At 40.5% G+C, this 25,408-nt stretch overlaps 1 protein-coding gene across 1 annotated transcript in view; it reads left to right on the top strand.

Moving 5' to 3' along the window:
• COL12A1 (collagen type XII alpha 1 chain) overlaps positions 1–25,408 on the top strand; it is a 132,978-nt gene that overhangs the window by 37,775 nt on the left and 69,795 nt on the right. The window contains 12 exon segments of the mRNA XM_075126534.1: positions 8,297–8,566; positions 10,169–10,435; positions 15,179–15,368; positions 16,451–16,572; positions 19,555–19,704; positions 19,788–19,907; positions 20,592–20,756; positions 20,930–21,076; positions 21,785–21,924; positions 23,326–23,455; positions 24,619–24,764; positions 25,052–25,181. Coding sequence (XP_074982635.1) covers positions 8,297–8,566; positions 10,169–10,435; positions 15,179–15,368; positions 16,451–16,572; positions 19,555–19,704; positions 19,788–19,907; positions 20,592–20,756; positions 20,930–21,076; positions 21,785–21,924; positions 23,326–23,455; positions 24,619–24,764; positions 25,052–25,181 — 1,977 coding nt within the window.

Here is a 25,408-nt window from a genome sequence, read left to right as displayed (position 1 = left end):
GCTCCATACACATCCTCTCTCTAAAATATATGGGCCTGACACCACAAAGCTCTGGTTGGAGGGCATTGGTAGATTTCAAGGGGGTGAGCCATCCCTCTTTCCCCAGCCAGGATCTGGCCGCTTTGGCTTCCCTTCCATTCACAGAGGTGGCTGGTGGAAGGTTTCCCTTACCTGCTGCTAAATAGAATTGTATTGGAGTTTAAATGTGACAGAACTGAAACTGCGAAAAGAAAAAGAAAATTAAACCAACCACAGAATTCAGCTAGTGAAACAGGACTTGTGGCAGTGGAGGCACCTAAGCAGGGCCATCTTGTTTTTATGCAACTCTAACAGTATTCTTCATTATTTGTGGTGATTAGAACCGGGTGAGGCTCCTCCTAGCCTATCTTTCTCTGCGTACACAGACCACATGGAGACTCTTTGCTTGTAAACCCCACATGTGGCTTATTTACAGTGGTTCCCCACCATCTTCACAGCATTGTGCAGCACCTGTTCTACAATAGCATATCATCTTCAGCCCCTTAGACCAGGAGTAGGAGAGGTTGAAGAGCTTGCCCTCAGAGAGATTTCTCATGGGACTGACTCTGAGAGCCTGCCTCTTTCTGGTTCTCTCTCCACCTTGGCACTTCCTTCCAGTGCCTTTCCTACGTTCTTGGCTAATGTGTTAGTTAGCCTTGTAGCTCTCTCCGGCCTATTCCCAGTCTCTCAGTTAGGCACAGCTATCATTGTCAGATTTACTCCCAGGCAACTAATTGGAGTTACAGTGCCCAGAGAGCTACTTCTGCTGCTGTTCTCCAGCTCTCTGTCCCAGTGACACAACACAAATCACAAGTAGATGTACAGATGAGACTTAAGAAAACCCACAGAAAGATTCCCTCAGAAATACATTGAGTTGTCCATTTTATTGTTTTGTTACATCAACTCAGCCAAACCCACAAGTCATACCCCAGAAATAGGATATAACGGTGAACACAGTGAGTAGAAATCCAGTCCTAAGCTAACGATCAACTGTTTCTGAGAGCTACTGTTTTTCTAATCTGTTTTCCCCTGGGAAAGGGGGTGGTAAGAGCAGGCCTGCAAGAGTTTCCTTTTCTGCCGAGAGGCATATTGTCAGATAACAAGAATATACTGTACACAGGCTGTTTAATAGCTTAACTTGAACGGATAATAGTTTGCAGTTTTTAAAGAAAAACAAATTTCTCTCTAGGTCAGGCAGTCTATACAGGTATGTTTAGTCCTAATCCACGTCTCCATGCTTTGGAAGATGAAAATCTATTTTATGAGCACCCTGTTGCTGGAAGCTAGGATTTTTTAGAACTGCTAGTGCTGGTCAGGGTGAGTGCATCAGATGTCTAAAAGCAGAGTTGTTCATTACCATTTTAAATATGAACTTGAGAACAATGTCACCAAAAAAAAAGCATTTATAGCTGTTTATCAGAACAAGATACAGTGGGCCCCATTCTGACCTTGCTTGCACCACAGTAATTCCAGAGCAACTCCACTTATGTTAGAGAAGTTACTGGGCCAGAATCTCTGCAGGTGTAAATTGACATAACTTGATTGAAGTAAATGAGCTGTGCCAGGTTTTATGTCAGTAGAGGGTTCAGCCCATCATGCTTTAAACCTCAGTGAAGCTGAGATCAGAATCTGACCCAATACTTATAATGTAGATTAGTGTAATGTAAACACAAGAACTGCATATTTTACTCTACACAGGAGATAGTCTTCATTGGGGATTAAATAATGGTCTTCCCCCCCTTAGAATGAAAGTCTTTCTATTTAAATGTTATAGGGCCCAGTTCTGCCATTCCTTTTAATGTTGTGAGAATTGGGATGTGAGGATTCATCATAGTTCAGTGGTTCTCAAACTTTTGTACTGGTGACCCCTTTCACATAGCAAGCCTCTGAGTGCGACCCTCCTTATCATTTAAAACATATTAACACCATTATAAATGCTGGAGGAAAAGTGGGGTTTAGGGTGGAGGCTGACAGCTCGCGACCCCCCCAAGTCATAACCTTGTGACCCCCTGAGGGTCCTGACCCCAAGTTTGAGAACCCCTGTCATAGTTGATGCACTTTCTAGTTTCAGGGACTCTTCTGCTGTATACATTTCTCAGAGCTTGGATTTTTTTTGCCAGGAAATGAATAGTGGTTTCTTATTAGATATATGTTGTTGGTTTTTTGCTGTTTCTATAGCAACATAAGAATGTTTTAGAAACGAATGACCTCCTACAGACTGAATGGGTCTAACTCAAGTGACATTTCGTGACAATGAAGTTTTTAGCTTATCATTGGAACTTTCCGTAATGTTTGAATTACGTAGTTCTTCTCCATACAGACCGAAACAAGGACTCAGTGTCTTTCAAAGAGATTTAGTGCTGTCTCATGCATTTTTTTCAATGATACATTCCAAGATTTTTTACCCTGACATTTGCAAGTGACTTTTGATAACCATCGAGCAATCATTTGAATTTTCTTGTCTGGGGAAGTAGAAAAATTGAACTGATTTCCTACATATATATATATATATATATATATATATATATATATATATAACTAATTAGTTGCTGGGTAACTAACTAATTGCTGGAATAGATAGATAGGGTAGATTTTCCAGGGGTTGATTATGATCTCATATCCGTTTTATGCTGGTGTAACTCCGGTGGGCCAGATCCAGGGCTCCTTGATTCAGCCTCCTGTGCAAAACAGCCAGCAACCTGGCCTAAAAGGGCAAGTGAGGACTCCCCTTATGTAGAGGAATCCTCCACTAGCAGACAGCTGGTACAGGAAGCTCTCTTCCATCCCCTTCCAATTTCCCAAGCATAGCGGGTTATGTCACATGACAAGAGGTGTGGCCAGAGTGCTCTGCACTCCAACATATTCAGCTGCATAATGGCCCCTAGGGAGACATTACCAGCCAACATAAGTGGCTGTCCTATCTTACGCTAGAGGCCAATTTGATCATCAGCAGGGCCTGGATCAGGAGTAGTGTTAAGGTAGCCGCCTGTGTCCCATCCAACACACACACACACACACACACACACATCCTACTCTGAGATGAACTTGGATGGATGTGAGGATCTGGCCTTCTGACTTCAGTGGAGATACTCATGATTTACACTGTTGTAAATAAGAAAGGAATCAGGCCGTAAAAGTTCAGTGTGTGCATGGCATGAGGGGGTTTGTTTCCTTCGTTGATTAAATTCTGACCGCTTAGGATATTGGCTCAGATCTAATTTACATTTAATCTAAGTGAAATATGGATCAATGTGAGATTTACGGTTACATATTAATCTTGAAAACTAGCTTCAGTACATGTATAGAAAATGTATACATTTGGGCTTGATAGAGGTGTGTATCTTCCACTGCAATCAGAGGGAACTGTGGGTATGTAACTGAGGACAGAATAAGGGCATTTATTTTTTTTGACTGTTAAGGTTTTTACCTTTAGGCTATGTCCACACTTCGAAGGAGGGATGTGATTCCTTTGCTGGTGTACATACATTTGTGGTGGTGCTGATCAAGCTTGAGTAGAAGCAGCGGAGGCCGAGCCCAGCCATGCAGCGTACAGACCCAGCGGTTTTAATTGGGCTTGTCTCGGCATGGCTCAGCCATGCCTCTGCTACAGCTTCCCATGCTACTGCAGCTTCACTGGTGTTTTTACTCGCACCCCTAACTAGTAGTGTAGGTGTAGCCTTCACTGATTCAGTCATGTGTTCAGGAGCAAAAATGATTGCGGGAGAGCTCAGGAGACAAGAGCCAAGCAAGTATAGGAAACTTACTTCAATCGGATATTGTGTCTCTGGCTCAGCATGGTGGAAAGCCTTGATATGGAAAGTGAAGACTTGCGGAGATTCAGAGCTGGAAGGAAGAGCCCCTGTTTTCTATCTGAGGGTGTGTCTGTGCTAAGTGAGGAAACTGTTGTAGAGACATTGAGAACCTGAGCCAAAGCCTGTTGAAGTCAAAGGGAGTCTTCAGTACTACAGTGGGCTTTGGATCTGGCCCTGATGGCAGGAAATGGTTGCTTGCCTTGCTTGCCCTTGCAATGGTTTGACATGTCCACACAGCAGCACTGGTTTAATGCTTATAGACACAGCAAGGCTTCAACTGTGCTTGTACCAGTGAATTCTGGGACTCTTGAATACCATAGTGTCTAGCACAGTAACTGGGGGCAGGAGCTTTTGGGTAATTTTCAAAACCAGAGCACTTCATCGTGTGATGGTGATACTGGGACTGGATGAAAAAGTGGAGCTGTGATGCCTGGGGCATCCATTCCAAACAGGGGAGAAAAGAGAGAGGACTATGCCGATTCTGTTGGCTCTGAGCCAAACCCACCACCACCAGCCAGTACAACCACCATCTGCTTCACCACCATGCCCTTACCCTACCTTATTGTGAACAGTCTTTCTACATTCTCTGGCTAGCCTGTTGTTGTAAGCAGCAGAGATATTAAGGTGTAGGAGAATCCTTCTTGTTGGAGCATTTAGCTATTAAGATTCTTGACCATTTAAACAGAAGATCAGAATAATTGCTCAGATACGTTAGTGTTAGGCAGCAGTGCAAACCCCTATGACAGATAAATAGTAGATAAGCAGAATTACCGTGTGATCTGCATACTTCTACTTCTCCAACAAACTAAACATGGCTAATAGGTATAATTGTATGCCTACTAGCCATTACATTATACTGGTAATGTTACTGAACTTAAGTATATTTCTAAACTCCCAACGTAGCAGCTTAGTTAATGGAATCTTAATAATTTAGGACTTTGCACCACATCCTAAACACAGCTGCTTCTCTCTCCCACCTCCAGGCCCATAGACACTCATAGGGTAGCTTCTTGTGAAAATAAGATCTGCCTACAAATTAGCTCGCACATGAGGTGCAAATCAAATTAGTGTGTTATTTTAGATAAATGTTCTCAGTTGCAGTATAACATATTAAAAGTCTAATTTCCCTTAGTTGGTAAGATGTCTTGTCAGCAGTTTCCAGCTATTGAAGTCAAATTTTTCCATTTAGGCCTGGCGGATTGGTAAGAAGCCCAAAGTTTATTTTTATTCAACAAAAAATGGTACTTTAGTTCCATATGATTTCTGTTTTCTTTCCAGAGCTAACAGTCTCGGTAGCTGGGCTTGATTACACTCCATTGCAAAAAAATTATTTTCTTCTGCTATTTAGTGGCACATATAATAATTTAATAATTGGTTTAAATATGCAATGACTGTTGCAGTGTCTCCAACACATCATTAGCCATACTGTCCCAGAGTTATTTGCTGAGAATTGTGTGGTGGTAGCAGATAGTTTAATTCTGAAATCATATTGTGGCAGAGACTTGATTTGAAGTAGTCAATATAAAGTGACTTGTATATTTATATTACATTAAAAATATGGAAAGAGAGCTTTTTACTGTGAAACATCTGTGCATTCTATCATGTTGGGTTTTCCATAATATTTCCATTTGGATTATATTCAGATTTTTTTATTGAATGAAAAAGCCAAGGGTTGGGAGCAGAAACTTTAGAGTAGACAGAAAATTGGTGTAATTTACTTTTGAAGACAAATCTTTTTTCAGTCTTCCAGGAAAGTTACTCTTTGGGATCCAAATTCTGCCCTACTTAATGGACTGAAATCAGTGAGTTTGCATGGAGTGTATATTAGGATGAATCTGGCCCTTTTAGCATAACGGGATAAAGTTACACTGAAAGATGCAATAGTGTAGTTATTTTTCCTTATGACAGTAAATAATTCAATATTAACAAAAAGCTGGATCTTAAAATGTTATTTATGCAATCAAGAGTGCCTGTGTGTGTGTGTCAGATTTAGAGTGGCAGTCTAGAAGGATTGAAGGAATTTGTGGTGAAGTTTGGGTGGGAAAACCAGTGGTCGCCAGAGAAAGGTGATGAGATAGCCAAGGGACCCTTGTCTGGATCACATACTAGCAATGGGTTGGGGTTAGAAAAATAAGATTGTACAAGTGTATTCTGTTTATTAAAGATATAACCACTAACAACATTTTAATAAAATCCTAGCAACTGTGTCCTTTCATCAATAAGCCAAAATGTAATAATTGTTTCACTGATTCAGAATTAATGGGAGACCATGTTTATTTAATCCATTGATTATTGCTACAACAATATCATTCAAACCTTCAGCCTTTATACAAGTAGTCTTACCAACTCCAATGGGATTCAGCTCCCTCCATACATCTGAAGACGTGGGTTTTTTATCCACGAAAGCTTATGCCTAAATAAATCTGTTAGTCTTTAAGGTGCCACCGTTGTTTTTGTGGCTACAAACTAACACGGCTACCCCTCTGATATCCAATGGGATTGTGTGTCTCGGATCAGGGTTTAAATAAAGACAGATGCATAGCAATATTAAACAATGGTATATAAATTGGGACCAATTTGAAAACCCTTCCAGGCACAGTTCTGCATTGAAATCAGATCACAATTATAAACCCCTTGCCTGATAGTATTTGCAAAGATGAGCGTGCTCTGTGAAGGTTGGATTAGGGTTGAAACTTCCCCAGCATTCAACAAAGTTTGATTCTGGTACTATGGCTCTTGGTCAATCTCAAGTATATTAGTGGGTACTTGTCATTGTGGGTAAAACTTATCTGTGGTGTAGAGGGCTGGCTCAAGGCCATCCTCACTGCTTAAGCCATGAACAGCGATTGGTTTGGGGGAATCTCTTGCTAAGCAGCCACTCAAGGGAGCCATTGCAGCCCTGCTCACTGCAGGAAGGCCTTAGGGAGATCAGTAAGGAATTCCACATAGAGTACACATCAAAGTAGGCACTGCATCTGCGCGTGTAGGGATTTTTTGTTTATAGCTACAACTTTGCCATTGCATAAAGAAAAGAAAAAACAAAAACAAAAAAACCCTAGGGCTCTAGCCATTCCAGTAGCATATTTTAGCTCACATTAATAAGTATACCCAGATGTCACACTGAACTCAGCAAACTCCATAGACCTAATCCTCTGGGCTGTTTCATCAGTTTTAAACCAGTGAGCTCTATGAAAGTCAACAGAGTTATATGGGCATGAAACTGGTGTACTAAAGTGAGCATCAGGCCTCTCAGCTTACACCTTCTTGATTATACAGACTAAGGAGCTGTTTAGTGTGCTCCAAGAAATGTGAGGAGAACCAGCTATGAAGAATAATACTACAGGAGGCTGGCAAAACTTAGTACAGAAAAGACAGTGCCTCCAGCCTACAATTACTACACTTTATGTTGTAAATACATGACATATTAGTTGTAAATAGATACAGTGGGGGAAGTTGACAGGTGTATTCTCCACCATTCAGGAAGATGGGTGCTGGTAGCAATGATAGCAGCCAAATCTATAATTCTCAGGCACAGGAAAGAGAAAAGGGCTGAAAACAATGACAGACATTTCCTAAATGGGGACAACCTGTGTGCAGTTCTTAACCTATTACTTTAATAAAGAGGTTATGGAAATGGAAAGATACAACAAAGAAGAACTGGAATAATAGAGGGACATGATTATCCCGCCTGAAGCTTTAGGTGAGCCATGGGTCCAAGTCACACAGGTGTAAATTCCATTGACTACAGTTGGACCCATAATGTTTCCTGAAAAACAAGCAAACAAAAACTCTTAAGTGTCTGAATTAATCATTCAGTGGAAAGTGATTTATTTCTGGTAAATCCAATAAATGCTACTTGCATAAATGCCCTTGCATCAGTGGCAGAATAGACTTCTAAGAAGGGATATCGTTGCAGTATACAGACTTATAAAAGGAAGTGAGAGAATAGCTGTTTGGAGGCAGTGTCAAATATAAGGGTAAGGGACATGAACAAGTAAAGAAAGGGTGAAGGACTCAAGAAATTTAGAAGGATTTTTTTTCACACAGATTTAACATCAGGAAAAAATTACCCTATTTCATTATTTGCCTATAAATGAGTTACGTGAGCTTTTGGGATGAAGATGGATTGTAAGGCATAATTGCTAGTTTGGAAGACAAAACTACCCTAGATTAACTGCAAAGAGTAATTCCATCCCTGTTCAGCGAAGTATTCAAGATCGAGTGTCTTGCTGAGTAGGGTTGGGATTGCTCATGTATTTAAAGTTAACCCTGTTCTTAAGTGGTTTGCTGAACAAAGGCCTTAATCCTCCTCATAAAAGAATGACTGTATTTCATTTGAGCTGGTGTTCTTGTGAACATTTTAATTTTATTCTATGAGCATTTTATTTTTCTGTTCCTATTTCGCTGTAATATTCGGTAGCTGTGTCTCGGTCATAGTCCCTCTCTTATGACTTCCTTTCTTGCAGACCGTGGCTCACCTCGTGATTTGGTTATTAGAGACATAACTGACACTACAGCGGGACTATCTTGGACAGCAGCTCCAGGAGCAGTTCGTCGTTATAGAATAGTATGGAAATCGCTCTATGATGGTCAGACTGGGGAGAGCACAGTTCCTGGAAATGTAATAAATACTGTGCTGGAAAATTTACAGCCAGAGACTAAATATAAGATTTCAGTCTTCGCTTCCTATAGCAGTGGAGACGGAGCTCCTCTAGAAGGAGAGGCTACTACTGAAGGTAAGTGCAGTACAGCATAGCCACCCCAAAGAGCAGCCTAAATTCTGACCTGGGGATATTGTGACATTATTATCCCACGCATAAACTCTTGATACTCCTATTAATGCAACTTACATTGACAAGAGATTAGACCTTATTAACCCCTGCCTTAAAAAAACCCAGCCAAACCCTTGCCCCTCTCAACTCAATGAAGTACCACCCCCTCCTTTTTTTTTTCTGAGCTATGATTATTTATAATCATAAGTCATTTATATCTCATGGAACCATATTCAGCTACTTTTATTCACGTTAAATTATACCCTACTCTGCAAGGAATCTCATTGAAATTAACGGGGTTACTTAGAGAGTAAATTACAGTTCAATGTGAGTCAGTGTGGCAGAGTCTGGGGATAGTTCCTGGGGCTTTGTGGGTTGGAGGGTGTGGTTGTTGGGGGAGAAACAGGAGGAACAAAGTGGCCAGGGTAGAGAGAGAAGTCAGAGTTAATTCCATTGGGGTTAGTTAATTTTCCTGCCCTGTGATTTCCTCCTCCCAGGCTCAGGTGAGTGGGTTTGAAGTTGGCTGCATCTCTTACTCACAGTTCTAGATTTTTCTTAAGTGACAAACACTGCATAGTATTAATCTTCCTAATGTTACAGCTGTTTGAAAATGAACAGACCAGAATGGAAAGACTAGATGAGCCTTGCGGTCCCTTCTAAGCCTATGGTTCTATGATTCTATGACCAGTTCCAAATGCTGAGAGAGGTTATTCTAGCATTCTGTGGAATACCTCTCAGTGAAGTGAAAACTGACTCTGACTCTGGCGTGCCAAGAAGGCTCTGCCTTGTCAAAACCTAGGGTGGCATGCCCAGCTGACAGCCAGCGCCAGACATGCCTTCCATTTCACTTCAGGTTTTTTATTTGACAGTGTTTGCTACAAGGCAGGAACATGACTTAAGAAGCCTGGGTGTTATTGCCTGGAGAGTGAAACTGAAGTGCTTTATAAGACATCCACACTTTTCAGAACTGTTACTGCCTTAAGATTAGTGGTGGGAGGCTCACAAAAGATTGGGCTGGTCTGTTTGTTTGGAGGTAACCACCTAATAGTTTGGATGCTTGTCAGTACCTTATCAGAACTATCTGAACCAATTTGGTCTGAAAAAGTGGGCTTCACAGGGAGTTTTGCCCAAATAAAAAAATCCCCCTCCCCCCCAAAAATCCCCCCAAAACATACAAGTCATGTCTGCAGGATTTGGCCCTTTTTCACTAGCATTTGGAAGCTGAACTCATTATTTAAACAATAAGTTACCAAAAATGATGTTTTACTATGTAGAACTCCTTTATTATGCTGGATTGCTGTGTTACATGAATTGCTCATTTTTTTGCTCTGTGCTGGAAAGCATAGTTATCTAAGTACAGCTGTTGTGTTAATTTACTCCAGTGAGATCAGAAAGTTTTCATGGTAGGCTCTTAGAAATGCAAATGAACTCCTATTTAATGATATGCTGTAATATGGAAGGACAAATCACAGATGATATCTGTAGTGCTGAATGAATGTGTAGATATCTCTGTGCATGTTTTTATGTGACAAAATAAATATTTATCCATATTTTTACATTGAAAAGTGTCACCAAATGCCAGGAGGGTGAGAGTAAACGAAGAGACAGAGAATTCAATGAGAGTTACATGGCAGCCTGCACCTGGGAAAGTTGTGAGCTATCGTGTAGTTTACCGACCAGTCAGTGGAGGAAGGCAGGTGGTTGCAAAAGTACCAGCTACTTCCACAACTACAGTGTTAAAACGACTTCAGCCTTTAACTAAATACAACATCTCTATTATTCCAATGTATAAATCTGGGGAAGGAAAACACAGGCAAGGAGAAGGAACAACAGGTATGTATTATATATAATTAAATTTGAATAAATAGTAAAAAGCTTATGATTAAAGGTATTGATTGTAGGGGGGTAGAAAAGCAATTGTACAGTAAGTAGACAAAGTGTTAGCTTATTTGTGATCTGCCAAATCTCCAAGAACAGGAATTAACAAAAAATTGCTAAAGGATTGGCTTGGAGTTGGGACTGTTGAAAATGTTACCTGTGTCATGGCCTGACTGTTGCCTCCTGCTATTTGAGGTTGGGGTATACCACTTTTGTTAGAGCAGCAGACCTGTTCTGGTGGCTGGTCCTCAGAAGTCAATGGGAAATAAGTGTTTCTGGACAGTTCTGTGAGAGAATGTTGTTCCTTCAACAGACCACTTCTCAGTGGTTTGTTAGGACTCTGTAATTTGTCTTTGGTTCTCAGGTATTCTTTAAGTGGTTGCTAGGTATCTTATTCCTTGGCATTGTCCTCATGGGTCTTCTTCTTCATATGGCTGACATAAATATAGAGCAACAACTATACATGTACATTTAGATGGTTACGTCAAATAATTGCATCTGAAGTAGCAGGGTGGTGATGTCTCCTTAGTATTCACGAATCGGGCATTGAGTGTTATATGTTGCATAATCTGTTCTGGGTGACCACAGTCACACTCTGGAGAGTCTTTAATTTTCCATTTGTGCAGCAAGTATCTGCATCTGCCATGGTTTGTGCAGGTGTGATGTAGGATTGCCCATGAGCTTTGTGGGAGATTGAAGCCAGGGATCTTCTGCGTCAGGTCTTTCACAAAGTGTTTGTTTGTGACTTCTTGTGAACTGTATTGGGCTTTCCAAGTTTCATCTGGGTTGAAGTTGCATTGTTGAAGGTTAAATGCATGGGTCCATGAGGCTTACATGATTTCAAGCAGTGGTAAGGGGCGTTGTTAAGGCCCTGGTGGATGGGAAGATGTTCATTTTCCATGATCCTCTGGAATTCCCAAAGGGTCACGGTATCATGGTGAATGGATAGGGGAGCAATGTGTGACAGCACTTGCAGCCAAGGTTCCGGGGTTGACTTGAGAGTTCCAGTGATGCACCACACTGCAGTGTTCAGCTGGACATCAACAAGTTGAGTATGGCTACTTCTGGTCCATACCATTGCACAGTACTCAGATACAGAATACCCATGGGCCATCGCTGATGTCCTTAACACTGATGCTGATGGTCCCCAGCTTGTGGTTGCCAGTTGCTGTACGAGGTTGACCCTTATCTTTGTCTTGGCAGCTCCCTTCGTGGAAGGTTAGTATGCGATCTAGTGTCACTCTGAGAAAGGTCAGCGTGGAGTCATATCACTCAGTGTTGCTGCAGAAGGTCACTTTCAGGGTGTGCTTAGTGTTCCTGTTATCAAGATAGAATGCAGTGACTTGTTTTGTGAGGATTTGGCCTCATCAGTGACCATGGTTTACAATGATCTGCAGTAGCTAAAACAGGAGGGAAAGTGACTAGAGGACTATCCATGGAACTCTGGCCAGGGATAAAGTAGTCTGTTGAAGGAACAATATTTTCTCTCAGAGCCCTTTAAAATCAACACACCATGTATTAAGCCTTGGTAAGGGGATTTGTTTTGAGTAGTGGAGAGCCTCATTAATCTGATCTGCCCTCTTTCTGATACAAGTGCTTCCTTTTGCAAGGCAATTGTCTGGTGCTTTGCAGAGAAAATCAAATGGATTTGGATTTAATTGTGTTCTGCCGTGGATGTAGGGCAATATCTGAGAGATACAAATGTTACAACTTCTCTGCTTCAATTGCGGCCAGTGTGGCTCACTGGGGTACTAGAGTCATTGTGAGCACATTGTGCCACAACGTGCACTTTGGACCCATCTCATGCTTAGCTGGTGGTGCTCAGGGACGAAGAAATGTGTCCATTATTGGTGAAGATTGTGAAAATTTTGGTTAGGAAAGGCAGGTTGCTGGCTTTTATTAAGAAAGTGCTTGTAAGGCTGTCGCTTAACACTAGTTAGCTATTGTCAAATGTCTAGCTTGTAAGCCTTGGTTATGGTTATTGGGAAAGTTGAGGTGAGATAACTCTCAGATATCCAGCTGCCTAAGATCTCCATGGTCTGTGTTAATTGTGGTACAGACAAGGCTATGACACAGAGACTGCACAGGCATTGTAATAGGTGATCTCCTCCTGGTGGTGGAATATCTATCTGACTTACCTGTGAACTCAAGTGAGAGTAAACAGATCTTCCCTCTCAGTTTTTAAATGGTTCTGCATAATAGCTCTTCTGCTTCAAGGACTGCCTCATGGGATTCTGGACAGCTCCATCTTGTCCCTCTTCTTCTTCCACATGTGTATGAGGTTTATTAATATAAAATAAAAGGTAAATAAAACACAAAATCCCAAAACAAAGTCCATTCATAAATCCACACAACCCAAGGTTTCTCCTTCTCCTTTCCCAGGCCTTTCTGCTAGGGATCATTGCATTCCCTCCCCTGCTTGGCCAGGGTCTCTCCATGCCTGGGGAGTTTTCCTCACTCTCTGCATACCGTGCCACAGATTCCTGCGCTTTCCCCCCTCTTTATACTGGAATCACCTGATTCCTCTCAGGTGGGGCTCATCCTGTAATCAAGGTTGACTTAGCCCCAGGCTCTTCAGCTCATGGGCAAGCCAGCCTGTTACCTATCTGATTAAGGCTTTCTGCTGAGCACCTTACCCAATGCTTGGTAATGACTGGGGTATGAACAGCTAGATAGCTGAGGCTCCAGCTGGACAAGGCAGGTGTCATTTGGCTAGGATGAGGAAGTAACTGGAAGAGGTGACAAGGTTATTCATGATCCCTTAAGCGAGGGGGACCACCATTCGTTAGCTCCTGCCTTACATGGTGATATCCCCAGCAAGCCACATGGCCAAATAGACAGGAGCTCGTGCCTGTGCTTTGCTTTCTGTTCAAGAGCTATGACCATGTATTGCCAGCAGTTATAAGTTATCACACAGCTCCTTCTAAGCAAGCACATTTATTGTTAAGGTAAAAGCATTTCAGAGAAAATGTATTAAAACAATACAAGAACCTACACACATTCTAAAAAGCTTACCAGAGGTCAACCCCGATTCCAAACTAAGATGCGGTTGGTGTCAGTTCTTCAAGACCCACAACTGGGTGTTTCCTGTGGTTGCAAGTTCATCCATCATAGATCCTGAGCCAGAATGAAAGTTGGGCAGATCAGCCATTTCTTTGTACAGCTTGGGCCTTGATCTTGGCCTTTGGTAACAAATAGTCAGCAGAAAATGACCTTCTCCTCAGTGTGTAGCTTCAAACAGCTGGGTTAGTGTATAATTGGAATTGGGGAATTCTCATGAACAAATTGGAGAAAGTCCAGAGAAGAGCAACAAAAATTATTAAAGGTCTAGAAAACATGACCTATGAGAGAGGATTGAAAAAATTGGGCTTGTTTAGTCTGGAGAAAAGATGACTGAGAGGGGACATAATAGCAGTTTTCAAGTACATAAAAGGTTGTTACAAGGAAGAGGGAGAAAAATTGTTCTTTTTAACTGCTGATGAAAGGACAAGAAGCAATGGGCTTAAATTGCATCAAGGGAAGTTTAGTTTGGACATTAGGAAAAACTTCCTAACTGTCATGGTGGTTAAGCACTGGAATAAATTGCCCAGGGAGGTTGTGGAATCTCAATCATTGGAGATTTTTAAGACAAACACCTGTCAGGGATGGTCTAGATAATACTTAGTCCTGGCATGAGTGCAGGGGACAGGACTAGATGACCTCTCAAGGTCCCTTCAAGTCCTATGATTCTATAATTCGCTGATTAACCTCTCCCTAGGGATTCCCCAGGAAATCCACTGAACACTTACTGTCCCCAAAGTCCATACTTGTCTGGCACATTTTTAGTATAATTTTTTAATTCCCTCATCTCACATCTGTCCCATCTCCCCCCCCCCCCAGAGGTTACATAGTTTCCTCGTCCACAATAACACACAAACTTAATACAATAAGGTCTTTCAAGGACTATGCAAGAAATTGCCATGTCTGTCACTAATGGGACCACTTGTTTGCTAAGCAGTGTCTCTTGCCCAGGAGCACACGACACCAGTACACTCTGATCTGAACTGGCTGCCTGTTAGTTTAGAAATAGTAAATCTCTAAATGGCTTAAGACCTTCACCTACATGAGACACTGGCTCTCTCCCCTGTGCCACATTGCCTTCTGAGTATAAAAGGAGGGGTCTGCTGGCAGGGTATTTTTTATGAAGGGCCTCAACTTTGGATTTTATTCCCCTCCTTGGTGTGACTCAAATAGATTTGTTAGTCTCTAAGGTGCCACAAGTATTCCTTTTCTTTTTGCGAATACAGACTAACACGGCTGCTACTCTGAAACCTGAATCTTTTGACCTTCAGGACATGCTGCAAGGCCTGCCTCTTTACCCTGAAGGAGGAAGAGGCCTGAGAAGGGCTGGTGGTATTTGTGGGTGAGGGCTGTTGGGCTTGTTTTAATGTCTGGTTGGTAATTTTCTTATTTTCTGGTTTTGGATTGAGAGGAAGCATATGATCTTGCCTCTCATGGCTTGGTACTAGTGCTTATGCCAAGCAAAGCCAGCGTGAGCCCGGAATAGGTATTTTTAAAATATTGTTTTAAATTGAAAAATACACATACAATTAATAACCAATGGCAGTTGTACATGGGTTTTTTGCAGTAGTATTTATTAATATTTTTCATATACATAAGTGATCTAAATTATGGCTTTTTCCACTTTGATCCTTGCAGCCTCTCCATATAAACCACCCCGAAACCTGAAAACGTCTGATTCCACTATGTCAAGTTTCAGAGTAACTTGGGAGCCAGCCCCTGGGGAAGTGAGAGGTTACAAAATAACTTTCCATCCGACAGGAGAAGATAGACTTGGAGAACTAATCGTTGGGCCATATGACAATACAGTTGTATTGGAAGAGCTTAGGTATGGCTAATAATTCTTTTAAATTTGGTGTTAATAGTTTAATCATTAGAAATAAAATGGCTCAGGTTATGAACAGTTCTACCATCCCTTCTTTACAGCAATGTGTTTATGAAAAAAGTATGTATTTTTTCACAAAGATACCCCCTTTTCCTTAGTTTTAATGCTATTGTAGGTAAGGCTGCATTAAGGCCACAATGATACAGAGGCTGGCAGGTAGGACAGAGTCAAACATAAGTAAGAAAAACCTTTAAGGGCCATGGGCTTCCAGGGCATTGTTATTCAACCTCAGAAAGGCATCTGTAAGCATGGATTCCGATGTTCTGTCTGTGATCTCACTGGGGCATGAGAGAGAGAAAGATGGTGTGCTTGGTACTAGGAGCAGTTTTTTCTAAAGAAATTTGAAGGTAAAACTGTTGCAGTCTAGTTCAGTTCTGGATAGAGCTCTATGTGCATTATGGGGAAGAGCCAGAGATTTAAAGATACAATTCTGAGCATGTCATACTCCTACATCAGCGCTGGGAATTGCATGGGAGCATCAGGAATTGTATTTGTGTCAGTTGGGCGTGCTCAGAGTGGCACCATTAAAAATCTGACCTCAAATGAACAAACTATGGTATATAGTTACAGATCTGGAACCAGATACCCAGCGGGTATAAGGCGGGAGAGCTCCATTGGCTTCAATGGAATTACACCACATTATATCAGTTGAGGTACTCAGGGCTTTACATTTCTGGACCTTCTCCTCTATAGAAAAAAACTGAGTAGTTATCTTTAATGTAACGAAGGGCCAAATCATGAATTCCTTAGTTCCTCACTCAGATGCTGCCTTAAGGAAAACTCTCACTGAAGTTCGGAGGTATGTAAGCAAACACAGACATATGGATTTAGAATATGTACTATACCATATAGCATAATATAATAATAGTCACTATAGAAACTGTGATCATGCTTCACATGTGAGATATCTAAAAAGCAATCAAATCCACTTTAAAAGGTCTAGTTTATTTATTGGTGAAACATTAGCATTTAGCTGACCAAATTGATTTGACATATCCATGTTTTGTTTTTTTTTACTCTTGTAGGGCAGGCACTACCTATAAGGTAAATGTTTTTGGGATGTTTGAAGGAGGGGAGAGTGCACCACTGGTTGGCCAAGAAATGACCACCCTTTCAGATGCTACTGTGATGCCATTCTTATCCGGAGGTAAACCTGATCACATTGAGGCAAATGGAATAGCTGTCTTTTGTTTTTTAATGTTTCACATAGTTTTAGCATTTCCCTGTCACTTTTATCATAAGATACCGCAATACATTTAACTAACAAACATTTATTTACAGGGTTTGATGAATAGTAAAATCTGTATCCTCAGGTATGCCAAAATTCATGAGTACAGTTCTCCTCCACTTTTATTAAAAGGTCACTTCTGTTAAGCAGCGCTGATTAGTCGAGACTAGGTTCACTGTATTTAGAAGCCATACATACTTATGTTCACTCATACAGGGCCAAATGCTTGAGAATGCTGCCCTCATAAGTGAGTTGTGCGCACAGGGTGAAATACACCTCTGCACAGAGAGCCAGGACAGGGCCTATCCACCACTTAGCATCCTTAAAATAGGTCTTAAGTGGGCATAGGCCTTTTGTTAGTTGTCTGCGCAGGGGTGAATTTCACCCTGGGGTATTGTACACAGGACTGAGGAACAATGCATGTAATGGCCAAGGGAGCTACTCTCCCTGTGTGTGGTATTGGGCCTGTGTATCTGGATTGACTCATATTGTCCACCGTTCCCCATCTATGCCCCTGGAATCATGCGTGCTGGGGGTGCTGCTGCACCCCCTGGCTTGAAGTGGTTTCTATTATATACAGGGTTTATGGTTTGGTTCAGTGGCTCTCAGGACCCCCACTATAAAAATTGTTCCATTGCCCCTGCTTGGAGTTGAGCTCCAGTTTGTATAAAGAGTGACAATCAGTTTGCGAGGGACCTCTGCTTCCCTTTACCCTACTGTGCTTGTGCGAGCCATGGCATTTCTTCTCCATTTCAGGCCTGGCATGCCCCGCAGAGAGGGACAGAGGGTTTGGCCCTAAGTATCTACTGTAGAAGTCTATCCTAACCTCTGTCAAAGGTCTCTCAGAAATGAATTTGATAAAAACCTACTTTAGGCTGCCAAACATGATGTTCAGACAAAGATAAATTCTTTTTTTCCCTAGCCTTTAAAGATACTTTTTTTATTCAGTGCCCTCTTTGAGCACCATGTTATGGAAAAATAATACTTATTTATAGAACATTTATCAACAGCAGTTAGAAAATGCAGATGATGTCCTTCAGTAAGTAGGTTTTAAACTATTTTTGGATTGCCAAAAATTGAAGTACACAGCTCCCTTTTTTTGTAACAGGTAGGCAGAAAACCCTAATCTGTTTGCAATTACAAATGTTATTTACAACATAGCAGTGGCTGCTGGATTTGAAGAGGTGTTTACCTATGTGGAACTAGAAAAATGGTATGCCTGAAATATAGTGCCTAAGGGAATTTACTGACCTTGGCCAGAAACTCTATCTAATACTAGAGGGTAAAATTGAGAAAGGTGGCACAGCAGCATGCTACCAGTGAAACGGGAGACAAACTAGTAATTCTGGCAGAAAAATAATTACACCAGGCATATTTTATGATGTTTATATTACTGCAGCCACCATTCCTTCCTACAATGTTATATACTGTAAGCTAAAATGTTTTTGTAGTGCGTGGACTAAAGTCATGGTTACTGGGAAAAATGAAATTTGTAGCTGGGAAAGTAAATTCTGTGTGCAGTGATATCCTGTATATTTGTTTAAATAACAAAAATTAATAAAGATATAGTGCCTTTGCTAGACTTTTCAGGTGTGGGATTATGGGATTTGGAAGAAAAGTAAAAAACAAAGAAATTTAATTGGTTAAAAGTACATGAAGCTTCATTGGTGAACATATGCATGCACAGTTTTGATCTAACAAGATTTTACTTAAACTCTACTCCACAAACTATTTGTATTGTCCTGATTAAAGACTAGATCTATATTTTCTATGCAGAAGAGGATCATGCTTTTAAACCCTCAGGTACATCGAGTAGTTAGGAGTCTACAGTATTGGATCAATTATGTGGAACATGTGAAATCACAATATCTTTCAACTGTGATGAGTTTGGCTGATTTTTCTCAATGGGATTTCTTCCATATAAAGACCAGAAGCTATGATGGCAAGAAGCCAGAAAATGTGCAGCTGGTAACTCAATCTCCAAGAAAAGAGAGAGAACAAGTGTTTTTTTTCTCTTTCAAATGACTGATAATAAGATCATTTAAATACTTGTATCTTTCTGCTTTGTATAAACGTTCTGTGATTTCCAATATGATGAAACTGAAATTATTCATATTTTTATTCCATAGTTTGTAAACTGAGGGTATCTGAGATAACTTTCTTCCTTTTCAAAACGTTGCAGCTTTGTATAAATGTTTGTTTTTGTCATTTCTATATCTCTTGACTTGTGTATTTGTTTGCATATCTTCTTCTAAGTTATGTTCTCTCTTTCTTGTTTTACATGTGCAAACTTCTGCACCATCTATATTAATTTATTTTATTTCACTAAAAGTTGAGTGATGTTGCTTACCTGAATAAGTTAATGATATATACTAATTATTCCATTGTATAATTGAAAACAGGACATTAGGTTAGCCCCTGATTCTAGACTAAAATAATGTAAATCTGGATCATTTGAAAATGCTCACATATTTTAATTTTTGCGTTTAGTTCATTCAAAATATAGGGCTATACCACTACCAGATTAGTCATTATCTTAAACTTCTATTCCCTCAGGAATCTGAAATAAATTTATTTTCTATGAATAAAGATCAAGTGAGGTAAAGCCTATCATAGTAGGGAAAAACATTTTCATTAATTTTGACACGTTAGAAGAGGTCCCTCTAGGAGGGATGTGTGTATGAGGAAATGAATAAATCTTGTACCATGGAAATAATTCATGAATAGTGGATCAGTAGCTAGTATTGACAGGCCACAGCGCATTAGTGGATAACACTAGAAGTACTTCAGTCAGTAACTCAATTCAATGTACATCATGTAGTGTAGAAGAGGGCAGGAGAAAATAAAGTACCTGCATGGATTAATATGGATAACATGGTTTTTTTCTGGTTGGTGTGGCAGGCTTGGAGTGTATTACCAGAGCAGAAGCTGATATTGTGTTGCTGGTGGATGGTTCATGGAGTATCGGGAGACCAAATTTTAAAACAGTCAGGAACTTCATTGCTCGTATTGTTGAAGTCTTTGATATTGGTCCTGACAAAGTGCAGATTGGTAAGTCTTGCAGATATAAAAGGGGTCTGGACACATAACTGTTCCATGACAATGTAGTAACCGAGTGATAATGGCTTTTTCAGCTCTTGCTCAGTATAGTGGAGACCCCAGAACAGAATGGCACCTAAATACTTACGGTTCCAAACAGAGTTTACTAGATGCGGTGGCCAACTTACCATACAAAGGAGGCAATACTCTAACAGGTACATTACATTCCCTTAGTTTTCCTTAAGCTATATTTAAAAATGTTCTAGTAATTGCCATAAATCATCTGGTCAGTATTATCAATGAGCTCAGCACTGTGCATCATAAAATATTCCCTGCCCAAAGATGCTTCCAGTCTAGTTTGGACATGACTAAAACTGTTCAGACGTACTATAATACGGAAGGTGATGGCACAAGCTTGAAGTGTTGGGAAAGTCTTGCTGAGGTTAGCATCCAAAGGCAAGGGTTCTCTGCAGAAGTGTGTTTTAAGGAGGGATTTGGTGGAGGAGAATTTGGGTGGATAAGGAATGTGATGGATGAAATAATTTGGCCTATGAAAAAAGAGGGGAAGGCAATTCAGTGCACAAGGGGCAGCATGAAGACAAGTGTGGGGATAAAAAGGGGTGGTGTGGTGGGGATTTTGGCAGGAGGGAAGGGTATAAAAGGGAGAGGAGGAAGAATGGGGAGCAGAGATATTGACAAGGGCAGAGGTGGTGCAGGACTTGGTTGGGGAGGATGAGAAGCTTGAATTTGATGTGGAAGATGATGGACAGCCCTTGAAAGGATGTAAAGAGGGGAGTTATGTGGTCAGTGATGGCTATGGTGAAATACATTTGTTTGCCAATAAGGTATATTTTTAATAGTGTACTGTGCTCACCAGTTGCCTCTTTATGTCACATTAGGAATGGCTTTGAGTTTCATCCTAAAAGACAATTTCAAACCAGAAGTCGGATTGAGGCCTAGAGCTCACAAAATCGGTGTTCTCATCACTGATGGCAAATCACAAGACGATATAGTGGCTCCTTCAAAGAGACTCAGGGATGAGGGAGTGGAACTTTATGCGATTGGTAAGTATTGTATGAAGAAATATTGAATGTAGAGATGAGTTTTAAAAGATCATAATAGGTCAATAGTAATGCACTTGAATCCATTGAATGCGATAGAAATGATGTGTTTCGGTGCGGGAGGCTTAGCAATATTACACTTCATTTAAGTCTTGTTTATGTGTCATGTATTTAAGGTATTAAAAATGCGGATGAAAATGAGTTGAAGCAGATTGCAACAGATCCAGATGATACCCATGTTTACAACGTTGCTGATTTCTCCTTCCTCGTTAATATTGTTGATGACTTAACGATTAATCTGTGTAATAGTGTAAAAGGCCCAGGTATGTCTTTCTTTTCAATCAAATTCATCCTCTCCCAGTTTATGTGCTTTAAAATTGGCCTAAAATTCCTTCATTGCTAACTGGGAACTGTCAAGGCAATCTGCTTTTTCAGCTACTGGCCTAAAGAAGCTGTGCAAGCCACCTGGGATAACAACCATGTTTTTCCTTCACCAGCATTACGCGGCTGTCTAAGCCTGCTTTATTCCCGGGGTCAGGCACATGGGAAAGATGTTGTTTGATGTGTCTCCCCTTATATGGGGAGGGGGCGGGGGAAGGTTCTTTCCTGGCTGACTGTTACTCAACCCAGGAAGAGTTTTAACAGGACTGCACTGTTGAAATGTGAAATCTGGCTGGCTTACAGCTCAGAAGCAAAGCTTAGCCTGGTAAAGAGCCCCTCAAGATTAGAGTTCTCCATATCAAATGTTAATGTTCAGGGTGGGGTAGGAAGGAGACGGAACTTGCATAGGTCTGTTAGGAAGGCTACTGCCCACAGAGCCACGTAATGATGTGGTGCTGGGCTATCATTGTCATTGCTGTTGTAAGGGCTCCCCCGGTGAAGTGAGGCTTCATTTCAGAAATACCACCAAAGAGCAGCAGTAAATGTTTTTTCAAAGCAGTTGAACTTGTGTATTATTCTGAGTTTCATTCCCATCACTGGTGAACTTCCTCATTAATGAGCATCTCCCTTTATTTGTTTCAATGCTATAGGTAGTTTGTCGCCTCCCTCCAATCTGGTGACTTCTGAGGTGACACCTCGTTCTTTCAGAGTGACATGGACTGCACCCGTTGACAGCGTTGATAGATACAGGGTTGAATACTACCCTGTTTCTGGAGGCCCACCTCAGCAGGTTAGTACCTGGAGTCTCTGTTCTGATTTTATCTATATGAACAGACTTTTGTATATTGAAGTTTCTCTCATCTAGATTCTGCCAAGACAGCATTGTACCAATTTAAGATTTGTGTTAATCTGAAAGAATGTTGGTTATTTGTGGAGTGACATGAGGTGGGAAAGGACTTCTGTCTCAAAGAGCATGGAGGCATCTTACAAAAGGGGTATATTCCTGGCCACAATAGCAAGTTACATTATTTTTGCTGAGTGTTTCAAAAACCTGACAGAAATGAGGTTCTTACTATAGATGATCTTGGATATTTTAAAATTATGAAACTTGGAGTTTAATATACCTTAGAAAATACTTGTCTATGTTTCCTAGTAATGCCCACTGGTTCATATGTCCACAATCAGATGTTCCTTTAATCAAGTCCGTTCATGAAAACTCTCTGACCATATCATCAACTAGGAGTAGTGGCCCTTTAGTACACCTTATTCTGGGTCATGGTTAAAGCAAAAGGTATGGTGGGCTCTACAGATTGTGAGATAGTATTTAGGTTAGTGTCAGAGGGTGGCATCTTGGAGCAAGACTGTTAAATCCATACTCAGATCTGACTCAGGCTTTACTCGGCCAAAACTAGCACTTTCTTCAGGATTTGTTCTTTGGTTAGGGCAAGTGCAGCCGTTCTGGCACATATTGACTTTATACCTTGCTTGTCCAATGGCATTTTATTCTGAAGACATTTTGCTTCTTTTTGGTTGATTCTTGTTGCTAATGTCACTGGGTACAGTACATGTGCTCTACAGGTCTCGATTTTCTGTGGTGCCATACTGTCTAAATTCTATGTCCAAAAACAGGGAAGAAGAATTTGAATATTAAATTTCCAAGCATGTTCCCCATTCAACCGAATAATGTGTAGCACAGGGGTTCTCAAACTGGGGGTTGGGACCCTCAGAGGGTCACAAGGTTATTACATGGAGGGGTCACGAGCTGTCAGCCTCCACCCCAAACCCCGCTTTGCCTCCAGCATTTATAATGGTGTTAAATATGTAAAAAAGTGTTTTTAATGTATAAGGGGGAGGGTCACACTCAGAGGCTTATTGTCTGAAAGGGGTCACCATTACAAAAGTTTGAGAGCCATTGGTGTAGCATAAATGCCAACTATGATAGTAGGGAGTCATTTAAATCTAATTGTACACTGTTACACATGTGTAACCTTATTGAAAACATATGTCTGCCTAAATCCCTACAACTTGCTTTTTCAAACATAATGGGGGCAGAATACTGAAAAGCTAAACATGCAGAAGACTAAGGGATGAATTTATTTATAGTGCAACTCCACTGATGCAAGAGTAATATGCAGCAGGACTGAAGATGACTTTGGTAAATTAAATTAACATTGCTTTTGTTTTTATGTAGTTTTATGTAAATAGAGCGGAAACTACTACAGTTCTGAGAAACCTGAAACCTGAAACAGAATATGTTGTTAAAGTGTTCTCTGTGGTAGAAGATGAAAGCAGTGAACCTCTAAGTGGCACAGAAACAACTGGTAAGTTAGAATTCCAGTGTGAACAATGTGTTTAACAAGTTGCTGTGACACCAATGATAGTCCTTCAGTAGAACACTTATTATTGCAATAATTCTTGACAACATAAAATGGTAGTTTGGTCCTTGAGTTGCCCATATAACCATTCCTGGAAAGTTGTGGCCATAAGAGACAGCTGCAGGGTGGAAATTGTCTGCCCTGACTCTGGCTTCCTTCCAAACTCATAAAGACACTGCTCTACTAGTCCTCTTTGGCCAGAGCCCTGGAGAAACATTCCAGTAAACGATTTATAATCTCAGGGAATATGGTCCAGAAATTGTCAAATACATGCCTTCATTCCATCTGTGCACCTCTATATTACACAGATCATTCTTGCTACAGGCAGCCAAAATGTTGTCTCAAATTGACTCTGATTTTAGAGCATTAATATGTGCCTGGTTCAGAGCAATTACATCAGTTTTGTGCGTATGGGCATAGATTGGCTCATGTTTCCATTATCAGCTGTTCAAATGATTGATAATATGTATGTTGTTACTGAATGCAAGATAGAGTGACATCCTGAGCCTGTCAACATGTTGATCATTAGCAATTCACTTCTGTCATATGTGATTGCTCTACATTAGGCAGGTTATAAATTCCAAATTAATTTATTCACATTAGTGCTTTAAAATTTGAGGTGCTTTTTTACTGTTTATGTAGTTTTTTACAGAGTAAGAAAACTGTATAACAGAGTAAAGAAAATAGATACAAAAATGTTCCCTTTATATGTACATATCCAGAAGCCAGTTACATTTGGGTTTGATAATCAACATTTAATATTAATTGAGGTAGAACTTTAGAATATTCAAGAATCTTAATATACACTTCAAAATGCAGCTTTGTCCTTTTGGAACAGAATGTTAAAATTTTGAAAATTAGTGTTATAACAGAAAATCCCTGGAAACATTAAAAAAGATATGACTGTTACTAATTCTTTAAGTTAATCACCACTTACAACAACAAAATCTATGGGTTCCTTATTTCACTAACCCTATACCTCCTTATTCCCAAGTGACCTATTCTCTGTAGTACTGCTGGATGGTGTATAATGCTAAAAGGCCGTGGAGTAGGCAGAAAAGTAATAAATAAAGTGATTGAATAAAATGAATAATTTCATATTTTCACAGTGCCAATCCCTACAGTCAGAAACCTGAATGCTTATGACATTGGCTCGACTTCCATGAGAGTGAGATGGGAACCTCTCAGGGGAGCTACTGGTTATCGGTTATTGTATGAACCTCTCAATGCCACAATACCAGCTGTAGAAAAAGAGGTGTGGAAAGTTACCTTTACTTCTCTGTAACTTGTCTCTCCCCTCCGGGTCCCCACAAAAAGCTGTTAATTTTCAAGGGTATCCCATAATAGTGAGAAATGTCTGGCAGGTATTTATGAAGAGCAGCACATTTACTGGAGTATTATATACAATGACATCAGTCAGGAAGTTGTAAATGTAGTGTAAATCTTGGAAACAAAGTTTTCTCTTTTAATTAAACCATTGTTTGCTTTTTCTTTCTGCTTTCTTTTATTTTTCAACACCTTGCATCTTTCTTTCACGTACAGATGCAAGTTGGGTCATCAGTAAATGATGTTCAGCTGGTAGACCTCATCCCCAATACTGCCTACACTTTAACTATTCATGCAGAGTTCGGCGATCTCAGCGGTGACCCACTCACCACTCAGGAAGTGACATGTAAGGGCTTCTTGAATTCTTGCTTTGTTTTATGTTGTATCAGTAATATATAACTTACATTATATTTTAGGAGCGATGGGTGGGTGGGAGGAGCGGGGCATTTATTTTGTCACTTTCTGTAGTTTTTTTTCTCTAAGTATGGATTTTTCATCGTTGCAAATGTTCTGAAGGGTCATAAAGCCACTTTAACTGAAAATGAACTAAATAAAAAAAAAAAACAATATGGC

Source organism: Caretta caretta, chromosome 3 (genome assembly GCF_965140235.1).
Source record: "Caretta caretta isolate rCarCar2 chromosome 3, rCarCar1.hap1, whole genome shotgun sequence".
Classification (NCBI taxonomy): domain Eukaryota; kingdom Metazoa; phylum Chordata; order Testudines; family Cheloniidae; genus Caretta; species Caretta caretta.
Note: the sequence above shows the minus strand (reverse complement) of the source record. Positions and strands in the feature narration are given on the sequence as shown.